Raw genomic sequence first — 13,611 nt, 5'->3', positions numbered from 1 at the left:
TCTTCATCATTATTTTAGAGTGTACTACTTGCAAAAAACACTTAACTGTAAACCACCTGAGGTTGTTCCTTCATGAGGTATTCCAATAAAAAAGCAGTTATCAAAGGAACTGACAGTTCCATGCATGCTACTGCCCTTGAAGACTTTTCAGTGGGACAAGATGTGGAGGTAGAAGACAGTGATATTGACAATCCTGACCCTGTGTAGGCCTAGGCTAGTGTGTGTGTGTGTGTGTGTGTGTGTGTGTGTACACACACATCTTAGTTTTTAACAAAGAAGTTTAAAAAGCTAAAAGAAATTTAAAAGTAAAAAAAAGTTTATAGAATAAGGATATAAAGGAAAAATGTTTTTGTACAATTGTAGAAGGTGTTTGTGTTTTAAGCTAAGTATTACTATAAGAGTCAAAATTTTTAAATTAAGTCTATAAAGGAAAATAGTTACAGTAAGGAAGCTAAGGCACATTTATTATTGAAGAAAGAAAAATTTTAAATATAGTGTAGCCTAAGTGTACAGCTTTTTTTAAAAATAAAGTCTGCAATAGCATGCAGTAATGTCCTAGGCCCTCAAATTCACTTGCCACTCATTCATGGACTCAACCAGAGCAACTTCAGATCCTGCAAGCTTCATTCATGGTATATGCACTCTACAGATGTATTGCTTTTTGTCATTTACATGGTATTTTAACTAATTTTTCTATATTTAGATATACAAATACTTACCATTTTCTTACCCTTGCATACAGGTTTGTAGCCCATGAACAATAGGCCGCACCATGTAGCCTAGGTGTACATTAGACTGTTCCATCTAGGTTTGTGTAAGTGTATTCTGTAATGTTCACAAAACGATGAAGTCTCGCGAGGATGCATTTCTTGATCCCCATCATTAAGCAGTGTGTGACTATTGTGATTCTGGAACATCCGGATATGTGTAAATGAAAAATGCTTTTGAAAAGACTTGTATTTTAGCCTTTGTGTTTGATGACCACCTTTTTATGTCATAGCAGTATGCTAAGGATTACTTTATTTTCTCTGATATCATGAGGTACAAGTTTATTAAATTTTGTTATAGTAGTCTTTAATCAGTAAATGAATATATGTATAGGTTTTCTTATTTATTTGTTTTATATTTTTAATAGAAAAAACTTAGAAGATTGCTAAAATACATGTTTATCCGAGACTACAAATCAAAGATTGTCAAAGGCATCGATGAGGATGATCTTCTCGAAGGTAACCAAATCAAAACACAAAACTAAAATTTTAGCTTATGACACGTGTGCTGGTAACACATTTATGCAATTCCAGTGTAGCTATTCTCAAGAACTAGTTAATTTTGTTTCCTGTCAGCAAATCAAGTGGAATGCCCTTGCAAAAGTATATATTTTTGATAAAATGTATTATACCGTGTTACCTATTTAATATTACTACATTTCTTATAGAATCTAATTCTTGAAAAATAGTTCTGCAGATGAATTGAAATGTTTCTTTTTATGGAGCGCTTAGTGAATACAGACTTAGAGTAAAACAGACCTGAATTCCAATCAATACCAGTTCTCTGCTTTCTGTGTGTGACCTTGAAGGATCAGTTTCCTCATGTATATGGAGGGAAATCATATAACATGTGTAACATGTGGAGTGCTTAGGAGAGTTTAGCATAATATATGAAAAGCACTTGATACATGCCTGCCACTGAATAAATGATAGCAGTTAACACCGTGCTTCAGATACCGCAAAGCTCAGGGTGGTCAGAGTAATACTCAGTTTTGCTAAGCCATCATATTAGTTTGATGTCCTCTCATTCATTTTAAATCTTCCCTCCTTATCTTCATTTGTATGTTCTAATTTTGTGTGTCTTATAAAAAGCACACTAAAACTTTAAAAAAAACAGTTGATAGAAATTATAAGATAAAATATTCAGGCCGGGTGTGGTGGCCCACACGTGTAATCCCAGCACTTTTGGAGGCCGAGGCAGGCGGATCACGAGGTCAGGAGATCGAGACCATCCTGGCTAACACGGTGAAACCTCATCTCTACTAAAAATACAAAAAATTAGCCGGGCATTGTGGCAGCCACCTGCAGTCCCAGCTACTTGGGAGGCTGAGGCAGGAGAATGGCATGAACCCAGGAGGCGGAGCTTGCAGTGAGCCGAGATTGCGCCACTGCACTCCAACCTGGGCGACAGAGCGAGACTCCTTCTCAAAAATAAATAAATTAATTAAGTAAAATATTCAGGTGGAACACATCTAATCTTGAGGTGGGACTTCTGAAATGGCTATGTAAGGAGCATGGCAGAGTCTCTCCCCAGTGAAACACATTTAACTGGTAAAATTTTTTTGAAATAATCATTTAAAGTCTCTAGAAATTGTCCTAAGCACATACAGCAAGCAGGGCAACACATATTCAAGATCAACTAAATCTTGTTAAGAACAGTATGAGAGTCTTTCATTTAAACCATGACCTGCTCACATGATCACTCTCCAGCATTCTGCCATCTTAACTCAGTGTGACAGAAGCTCTATTCTGAGTGAGTATAGCTGGCCCCTCCAGTTCTTATTCTAGGGCAACAGTTTTACCCCAGAAGGGGCAAGAGGTAGTCATCTCTCATCTCCCCCAGCCCCATGTTGCAAAAGCTTTTTTCTAGGCAGGCACAGCTAAGATGACTGGGGCTCCCTTTTCACACTTAACCTCAACTCATAGGATAAAAGCTTTACCTCAGACATGGTGGGCTGAGAATACTGGGCTCTCATTGCCACCACCCTACCTCTCATAGGGAGCAAAGCTACATACCAGAATAGACAAGCCTAGAAGACTAGGGGTTGCTTCCCTTTCCAGATCCCCATTCTCAGATACAGAGAAGCCTTTCCAGGAGAAGCTAATTTCAGGTCCACCCTCAGTTTCAGTACCGTGGTACAGAGGTTCAACTCAGACCTTTGGAGCAGAAAGCTCTGCAGCTCTTCCACATCACTGCTTGGAACAGAGTATGTAGAAGTTCATACCTAACTTCGTTGTAAAAACAACAGCAACAACAACAATGAAGATCCTGGTGATGAGTGATTAAGAGGGGACTGGTAGCTCTGTGATACTGGTAGCAAAAAGCAAAACAGTGGGTCACCTAGATGTTAAACAAAGAAAACAAGAGAAAGAGATAGTTAAAAAGAGACCTCCTGCAGTCAGAGCAAAACTTAAAGACTGACAATATTTCAAAGGGGACCAACATTATTTAGATCAATCCATTTCTGGAGCAATTTATGCCCAAGGGTATTATCAGAAACAGTGGAGCAAACAGCTGGCAATTAGTGGTGGCTAACAGCTGTATGTGATATCAGTAGAGGCAGAACAGCCAGAAACTTAATGGGGAGATCAGGGAAGGTAACAGCCAGAGACACCCTGACTAAAACTACAGTCATCTGTAGTTATGGAAGAGATTGTTTGCATACTCAAGGCTGCACCCTCTGAAGAACATCAGAGGCTGCATACTGCAAGGGAAGAGACTTCATTGTACTAGTTCAGTCAAGTCGTGAAATAAATAATGACAAGCCCCAGGAAGGGGAGGGAATTATCTAGATTTGCTACACTATATTATCTCAAGTGTCCATTTTCAACAACAGCAGCAAAATACTAGATATGCCAAGTAATAGATAAGTGTTATCCATAAAAAGGAGACCAAAAAAAAAGTAGACAATAGAAACTGCCTTTTGGGGTCCCAGATGTTGGACTTAGGAGACAAAAACATCAAAGCAGCTATTATGTATGTGTTCAAATAACTAAAGGAAATAAAATTTTTAAAAAGGAAGATCTGATATAATAGTGTCTCACAAAGTGAAGAATATCAATAAAAACAATTTATTTTAAAAAATAGAAATTATGGAGTTCAAGAATACAATTACTGAAATGAAAAAATTCAGAAGGGCTCAATAGTTGTTTTCAGCTGACAGAAGAAAGAATCTGAACTTAAAGGCATCATTAAAGAGTATACAATCTGAAGAAAAAGTGAAAAAATAACAAAGAAAAATTAACAGCTTCAGAGAAATGTAGGGTACCATTAAGTGTTCAAAATACACGTAATGAGAGTATCAGAAGATGAGAGAAAAAGGAGTAGAAAAATATTCAAAGAAATAATGACTGAAAACATCCCAAATTTGATGAAAACTACCAGTCTGCTAATTCAAGCATATGAACAAGCTCCAATTAAGATAAACATAAAGAAATCTATACTAAGACGCTTTTACCAAAAATGTGGTAAGACAAAAACAGACAAAAAATCATGAAAGTCACAAGAGAAAAGCATATACAAGGGGACCCTGACAATATTGATGGCTGACTTCTAATCAACAATAGAGATCAAAAGGCAGTGGGATGATATATTCAAAGTGCTGAAAGAAAAAAACTGTCCACCGAGAAACTTATATCCAGCAAAATTATCTTTCAAAAATGAATGCAAAATACATTCCCAGATAAACAAAAACCAGGCAAATTTCTTACTGTCAGACCCATATAAGACAAGTTTTTAAGGCTAAAAGCAAGCTGCACCAAATAATTTGAATCCACACATTTACAAAGATAATTAAGTACATAAATATAAGAGATAGTATAATTGTATATTTCCTTTCCTTTTTAAAACTGATTTATAAAGCAACTGTATAAAACAATATGTATATAAAAATTGTGATGTTGGGTCTGTAACATTTGGAAATATAATATATTTGACAGTAACAACACGAATTATGTAAGTGGTAATAATGCTGTACTGGGGTAAGGAAATGGCACCTCAAGTTATAGAAAGAAATGAAAAGAATCAGAAGTGGCAAATCAAATGGTTACTGTAACAAACTATATAAATATATAGTTGGTCTACTATAAAGACACAAACCACTGAAACTGAATCAAGAAGGAATGGAATATCTGAACAGGACAATAGCCAAAGGTTAAATTGGTAAGTTAAAAATTTCCACAGAGAAAAGCTCAGTCACAGGTTATTTCACTGTTGAATTCCACCAAATATTTAAAGAAGAATACCAATTATTTCCCAACTAATTCTATAAAGGTAATAAAGATTGAGCCTGATAAGAAAACCAGACAAAGATATCACAAGAAAAAAAAAACACGGATTGGTATCTTTTTAAATACAGATGCAAAAATCTTCAACAGAATGCCATTAAACTGAATTCAGCAAATATAGAAAGGATTAAAACCATGACCAAATGGGACTTATCACAGGGATATAGGTTGTTTTAAACGTAGAAAACAATTCAAGTAATGCATCAGATTAATAGAATAAAGGAGAAAAATCACATGATTACCTCAATAAATGTAAGAAAAGCATTTAACAAAATTCTAAAAGTTTTAAATGAAAGGAACATTCAACAAACTAGGAAGAAAAGGAAACCTCTTTAACTTGATAAAGGTGATTGCATGGACTAAATGTTTGTGTCCCTTCTTACCCTCTAAATATGTATGTTGAAGCCTAATTCCCAGTGTGGTAGTATTTGGAGGTGAGAATTGTGGGAAGTATTAATAATTAGGTCATAAGGATGGAACCTTTTTGATTAGGGCACTTTTGAGAAGCAACACAAGAAAGGTTGTTTCCTCTGTTTCTGCTGTCTGCCATATGTGGATACAACAAGGTCATGGTCATCTGTAAGTCATGAAGCAGGCCTTCACCAGACACTAAATCTACTGGCACCTCGATTTTAGATTTCCAAACCTCCAGAACTGTGAGAAATGTTTGTTGTTTAAGCCTCCCAGTTTATGATGTATTTGTTGTAGCAGCCTGAGCTAAGACAGACATATATGGAAAACCCACACCTGACATCATACTTAATGGTAAAAGACTGTATGCTTTCCCTTACAAAATCAGGAACAAGACAAAGATGTCCATTCATGCCCTTACATGTAATATTGTACTGAAGGTTTTAGCCCGGTGTTTAGTCAGAAAGAGAAGTGAAGGGCATCCAGATTAGAAAAAAAAAAAAGTTAAACTATCTCTGTTTATAGATGACATAATTTTGTGTATAGAAAATTCTAAGAAATCAATAAAAACTATTACAACTAATAGACTGGTTTGCTGTGTTTGCTGGATAGAAGAGAAATATACAAAAATCAAGCATATTTTAATATATCAGCAATGAACAGCTCAAAAATGAAATTAAGAAAACAATGCCATTTACAATAGCATCAAAAAGAAAATATTTTGGAATAAAATTACTAAAGACTTACAAGATTTATGTACTGAAAACTATAAAATATTGTTGAAATAAGGCCTAGATGGTAATGGAAAGACATCCTATGTTTATGGAATGGAACATTGAATATTATCAAAATGTTAATACTCTCCAACTTGGCCTACAGATTTCATCTGCTTTTCTGTAGAAATGAATACACTGATTCTACAAATCATGACTACGCTGATTCTACCAATCATATAGAAATGCCAGATTCTGACATGGAAATGACTCATCTAGATCATGAAGGAACTAGAATACCTAGAACAATCTTAACAAAGAATAAAGTCAGAGGACTCATGCTTACTGATTTCAAAACTTACCATAAAGCTACAATAATTATAATAGAGCAGTACTGGCATAAGGGTAGACATATTCGTCAATGAAATGGAGTGGAATGAGAGTTCAGTAATAAGCATTTAGGGTCAATCGATATTGACAAGACTTTCAAGAGAATTTGATAGGGAAAACATAGCCATTTTGACGAATACTGTTGGAGCAACTGGATATCCACATACAAAAGAAAGAATTTGGACACCTACAACAACACAGTACACAAAGTTAACCCAATATGGGTCATAGACCTAAATATAAGGGCTCAAACCTATAAAATTCTTAAAAAGAAATACAGGAATAAATGTTGATGACTTTGGATGAGGCAAAGCATTCTGAATGTATGACACCAAAAGCACAAACAGCAAAAGAAAAAAAATAGAAAAATTGGACTTGATCAATTGTTTCAGAGTCAAAACAATGACCAATAAATTAACTGATTAATTTTAAAACTTTTATGTTTCAAAGAGCAACATCAAGAAAGTGAAAAGACAAACCACAGAATAGGAGAAAATTTTTCTTATATATCTGATAGGGTACTTTTGTATAGAATATATCAAGAATAGGTACAACTCAACAATAAAAAGACAGATGACCCAATTTAAAAATGGGCAAAGGGTCTGAATAGACATTTCTACAAAGAAGATTGACTAATGGACAATAGACACTGGAAAAGATACTTAAATCATGCCTATAAGTAATCCCAGCACTTTAAGAGGCTGAAGCGGATGGATCACTTGAGATAGGGAAAATGAAAGTGTTCTGAAGGTCTCTTGATACTGGAAAGGGGGAAATATTAGAAGAAAAAGTTGATTTATTGGGAAAACGTTACCTCTTGGTAGGGGTATAATTGATACCTTGTTTTAAATAATAATGCAAACTGTCATTTAAAATATGTTCAAGCAATGTGTCCAACCAGAAAAGAGCGAGGTAAACATTAAAGAAAATGGAAAAAGGGATGGTAAACATTAACAGAATAGAAAAGTATATTACGATTTCAAATTAACAATGAGAAGACATGGAGGGACTGTCAACGTGGCCAAATCACTAAAAATGAAGAAAAGGAAAAAACAAGAATATGAAATAAATACCAAACATAAAGCAAGAGAAAATAATAAAAATGAAATATATTGGTCATTGCACTAATTATGAAATGGATTAAATTCTTACATTGAGACAGATTATAAACAACCACAAAAATAAAACTTGAAGATAAAGAAGGATTATAAATAATGGGATGAACAAATAAATGGTAGATAAATGCATACACAAATGCAAAGAAAGCAGAAGTGGCAATATTAGCATCATGCAAGCTATAATTTAACATTAAAAGCCCAAACAGGGTAAAGAGGAATGTTTTATAGAAGGATAATAATAATAATAAAACAGGATAAAGAGGAATAATTATAGAAGACACAATTTTTAACATAATAGACCCATAAGCACTAAATAGTAAATCAGCAAAATAGCAAGATATGCTTAGACCTGTATTTATCTGGAATAGAATGTCTATGAATTTTTTTTCAGTATATCTACAGAACATTTACAAAACTTAATTGTAAAATTGGCCACAAAGTGAACCTTTACAGATTTAAATAAGAATAGATATCTGATAGGATCCATTCCATCTGTGTGAGTGGAGAGAAGTCATCTCAAACAAAAGTTATAAGAAAAAAAGATGAACTTATTTGACAATATAGAAATTTTTTATTTATGTATTTATTTATTTTTTTGAGATGGAGTTTTGCTCTTGTTGCCCAGGCTGGAGTGCAATGGAGCGATCTCGGCTCACTGCTGCCTCCGTCTCCTGGGTTCAAGCAATTCTCCTGCCTCAGCCTCCCAAGTAGCTGGGATTACAGGCATGTGCCACCACGCCCGGCTAATTTTGTATTTTTAGTAGAGATGGGGTTTCTTCATGTTGGTCAGGCTGGTCTCAAACTCCTGACCTCAGGTGATCTGCCTGCCTCGGCCTCCCAAAGTGCTGGGATTACAGGCGTGAGCCACTATACCTGGCAAATTTTAAATTTTTTAATGGCAAAGGATGCTTTAAAATTCATAGGCAAGTGAAAGACTAGGATAAACATTTTTAACTCAGATAACAAAGGGGTAATATAAAAGAGCCCTTTAAATTGTTAAGAAAAAGACAACCCAGTTGAAAATGGGCAAAGGATAAAAATAGACAATTAACAGAAAGACTTATTCAGATAGCTGGCAAACATATGGGAAAAAATATTTAGATTCATTAGGGAAATTAAATATTTTAATCACAATGACATATCACTTTACATTTATTAGACTTTTCTCATGGAGAGGAAAAGCATTCCTCATTACTCTTGGAAACTTGAAGGGTTAATGCACTGGTAAACAATCTCTTAACCTCCATTAAAATGTTTGTACCTTTTAACTCAGTAGTTCCATCCTTGTGAATCTATGCCATAAACATTAAGCCAACCACACAAAATGCCATATGGATGGGATGTTTATTACAGCATTTCCCTGGGGTAGCAAAAACCTGAAACAAAGTTTATGCCCATCAATAGGGGATTGGCTGGAAAGCTGTGGTGCGTATATACTGTCAAATATTACACAACCATTAAAGAATCAGGGCTCTACCGTTGACTTGGAGGAATTTTTCTCCATAATTGACAAAGAAACATGAAGTGCAAGACAAGAAAGAAATAGAAGGAATATCATAAGAACCCTTTTCTAAAAAGCATAAATGAATAAAACAGCTCTATAAATGAATGTATTTTTATGGATATATGAGCATGGAGAATACATATTGGGTAGTAGTAATATGAGTTACAGGATCTTTAGTTGGAGTTTGATCATATAAAAGGGAAGGAAATGGGAAAGAGTAATCAAGCAAAAATGATATGTGGTATCATTTTAATATATTTTAATTTATAGATATTTACACAACTTTTTGATGTAGAAATTTAAAAGAAATGATAAAAATGAAGAAAAATGATCTATGGACCTAAGAGAATAATATAGATTCTTATATGTATATAGTTGTTAATGTGCTTAGAGATAAATATTTTTTAAGTCTTCTGTAACCTTAAGTTGTCAAATTTTGAAAACTATATTCGGATATCTCACAGTAATTGTGCTTTTTATTAAGATTTCCATTGTGTTATTCATTTTGCTATTATTTTGGTACATAAAAGTTTATGGCTATTTAAAATTCCTTTTATTATTAGATACTATTTCACCCTGCCTCCTTTAGTGTTTTTGGTCTTGAACTGTATTTTTGTATTTTCTTTTTTTTTTTTTTTTTTTTTTTTTTTGAGATGGAGTCTAGCTCTGTCGCCCAGGCTGGAGTGCAGTGGCCGGATCTCAGCTCACTGCAAGCTCCGCCTCCCGGGTTTACGCCATTCTCCTGCCTCAGCCTCCCGAGTAGCTGGGACTACAGGCGCCCGCCACCTCGCCCGGCTAGTTTTTTTTTTTTTTTTTTGTATTTTTTAGTAGAGACGGGGTTTCACCGTGTTAGCCAGGATGGTCTCGATCTCCTGACCTCGTGATCCGCCCGTCTCGGCCTCCCAAAGTGCTGGGATTACAGAACTGTATTTTCTAATGTTAATGTTACCAGTTCTGCTTTCTTAGCTTGTATTTGCCTAGCATATCCTTACTCATCATTTTTTGTATTGTCATTTCATTTCAGAGGTGTTTAACCGTAGAGCAATATTCTTTTTCCAAATCTGAGCACACCACTCTCTGCTTTTTATAAGGGATTTAATTAGCCCTTTCACACTTATTTTGGTAATTGATCATTTGGTTCTATCCTCTCAGTCCAATTTGTGACATGAATAAATGATTTAATTCTGTATGACTTTTATTTTAGATGCAAGAATTTTTTTTAAGATTATTTTCAGAGAATTCCAATTCTGAATTTGGTACTATATTTAATACATGTAATAATTAGTGCCAATGTAAACCTATTGAGAACATTTCTTTTTTTCTTTCCCTTGACTTCATGAAGACAAATTGAGTGGCAGCAATAATACGAACAAAAGACAAAAAATTGCTCAGGACTTCCTCAACTCTATTGACCAGACAGGAGAACTTTTAGCAATGTTTGAAGATGACGAAGTTGATGAAGTTAAACAAGAAAGAATGGAGGTATAGTACATTCTTCCCTTTTTACAGAAATAGAACAACCACTGTAGTGCCTATGCTATTTGGTTCTATTCTCATGTTCTTTAAATGTTGTCTGAAATCTCTAAGTCAGTGGTTTTATGTCTGACAGTAGTGATGTGCAGAGGATCATGATCATCCCTGAAGTGGGAGTCAGATCTACCTTCAGCATCAACTTTGGAAAATGACTTCTGTTTTCCTTTCCTTATTTCCTTTTTTTTGAAAATGAGTAGGTTTCCCTATTCTGGATCTGACATTTACTGATTTTATTTTATTAAGCTCGTTTCTAATTAAATATTTACCTTTTTTGTTTCAAATCATCCAGTTTTATTTGTAAACAAAACTAATTCATATTGCTTTTATGTTGGCATATATAGTGTGAAGAGCTATTCTTCTGGCTATAGTTGCAGACTGTGATTGGACTTACTAGCTAGGGTAGTACCCAGGCCAATTACATGCTTTATATCACTGCAAGACAAAGTTCGTGACATTTATTTGGATTCCCTGGATATGTCTTAACAATTAATTTGAAAATTATATGTCTTCTATTTACCTTAGCTATCTATACATAAAATTATTATTTCTTTAAACACTAAAGGAAAAAATTAAAGTAAAATGGTTTGTTTCATTTCAGTGCCTTCCAAATTACAAGACAGTATTTTCACAGTTCATATTGCTATTATCATACTTTCACATATAAGGAATCTCCATTTTCCCCTTCTCTTTCAGTTGGGCAAGAGAAGTAATTTCAGAATTACGAAAGATTGTGCTAAGTGCCAAGTTTATTATAGTTTCTATGCATGCTGAAAATATAATTATTTTATGTTAAACTTTGGAGGAGGTCCAGTAGATATATATATGCTTTATAAACTTCAACAACCTTTAAAGAATTAGCATGCTTAGATCATGCACTGTGATCTAAAGGCAGTGTTCTTTTAGGTATCAATTACTTTAGCAATGTGTGGTTATCTTGGTTTGGGACAACTGCAAATGGTTTTAGTTCAACTTTGCCTTGGGCCAAAAACATGCTAAGTTGTCCAAAGCAGATGATAAACATGTATTTCTGATGTCATCATTGCCCAAACAGGATATGGTTGTTTAGTGGCATGGTTTCACTTATGATGCATTACTTAAAGAGCAAATACTGTTTATGCTTTATTTTTTAAATATTTTTATATTATAAAAACGGCCACTGAGTAAGGTTCATTAAGGAATAAAGCATAATACATAAAGCATTAGTAAAATTGAGCAGCTAACTTTTCAGTTTTGATGGGAAAATCTTGGCTAGCCAAACCTGTTTCCTAAAAGGGCATTCCACAATCAAGAAGAGAAGAAACGGAACGTTTTGTAGCTCTATAATAGCAGGCTACTGTAGACCTAGAAAAATGGGGGTCAGCAGGGTTCTAAAGTCAATAAAATATCTGGAGATGCAGGGTAGAAAAAGCTTGGGTACTCATGCAGTCTGTACACTTCTTCTTTATAGTTATGTATTACATACTGGTAACCAGAATAATAAAATATCAGAAGTTGATAAAAATAGTTACAGTGAAAGTCTTCATATGTACAATAAACATAAGACTGGCAACTTCGTTAAGCTTTATATCATAACAAAAATCTTCTCTGGCCAACATAACAGAGTAGCTTTTATATTCTACTCATCCAAATAACAGTTTAACTGAAAAAAAATACACTGGGCTTGTAGACATAACTTAACTGGGACAGTAGAAAGTGGAACCGTTAAGAGCATAGGCCTTGCCTGCTTCTAATTTGATAGGTTATAGTTTCAAGAGTAAACCACAACTGTGGCAGTTCATCTGAAACCACTTTGGACTCAGAGACTGCAATCTCTTGCTTTTAAAGTTCAGTAGAATAATCAGTCCTGGCATCATTCAGTGACTTAATTTTCCTCTAAGCATCACTCATGGTTGCAGAAACTTTATTTACTACCTTCTCCCCTAGAATGTATGACAATGGTATGAACCTACCAACAGGCTTCATTTTAGTTTTCTTTCTTCTTTATAGATATAAAAACTCAGTTAGTATTCTAGCTTCTTCTCAAAACATTGAGCAAATATACAAAAAACAGTCTGAGTCCTTTCCTGTTGTTTTCAGCTGATGTATGTGTGCATGACTTTAGTTTCATCTATAATTTACTTAATTACTATTAATTTATGTGACTTGAAATACAAAAAAAGTCTGAATTTTTGCATCCATTTTGCCTTACTAGGTCATCATCGTGACAGTTAGCTCTTACACATTTATTTTTCTCTAGCACCAGATTCTGGGTATACCTATAGTAGCGATCCATGATCTCAGAACATCCTTTTAAATGATCAAATAAAGATTAAATAGTGCTCAGAGTTGTTTTAGTGTATTTGAGGGACTGAGAAAGAAAAGCAGGGAGATACATACAACAATAGCTTCCCTCCAACCCCACCCACCTCCATCCCAAAATAAGGCAGGTGTGTCTAATGTTACTTTCATTCTAATTTTTTCATCTAATCAAATAATTTGTGACTGTGTCAACCAAAGTCTCAAATAGCTTTGAGTTTTCTTGTCAGTGAGGAACTGTGGTCACCCACAGAAGAGTTGTGCCTAAGAACCTGCTTTGCTGCTTGTAGAGGAACCTGAGAAGCTCAGGTTTGTCATTAATCAAGTAAACTGTCTAGTCTTGTAAACCACTAAATTTGTAAAGAGATGTAAACAGTGGATGCTTAAAAAGTTGAGAGAACTCTACCTTCAGACTAATCCTCAAGCTGATAAAAGTAAACAAGAGAGCAAAGATTAGAGCTTACCAGAGAGAGAACTTTTAAACATTTTGGGGTACAGAAAATCCCTAGGGACTTTGTATCTCGTGTTTTCATATCAGAGGCTTAATGGAATCTAGAGAAAAGCAGAGTGATACATATAACATTTAAGGCAGC

The 13,611-nt window shown here is 34.6% G+C and overlaps 1 protein-coding gene across 5 annotated transcripts in view; it reads left to right on the top strand.

The window, feature by feature from the left end:
- The window catches only part of SUPT3H (SPT3 homolog, SAGA and STAGA complex component), a 552,672-nt gene that overhangs the window by 343,893 nt on the left and 195,168 nt on the right, over positions 1–13,611 (top strand). For all 5 annotated transcript variants that reach the window (XR_012089179.1, XR_012089180.1, XM_073006039.1 and 2 more), the window contains 2 exons: positions 1,136–1,226; positions 10,533–10,672. Coding sequence is in view for 3 of the 5 variants with exons in the window: in XM_073006039.1 (XP_072862140.1) it covers positions 1,136–1,226; positions 10,533–10,672 (231 nt within the window). In the remaining 2 variants the exon portion in view is untranslated. The remainder of the gene's footprint in view (positions 1–1,135; positions 1,227–10,532; positions 10,673–13,611) is intronic.

Source organism: Chlorocebus sabaeus, chromosome 17 (assembly GCF_047675955.1).
Source record: "Chlorocebus sabaeus isolate Y175 chromosome 17, mChlSab1.0.hap1, whole genome shotgun sequence".
NCBI lineage: Eukaryota > Metazoa > Chordata > Mammalia > Primates > Cercopithecidae > Chlorocebus > Chlorocebus sabaeus.
Note: the sequence above shows the minus strand (reverse complement) of the source record. Positions and strands in the feature narration are given on the sequence as shown.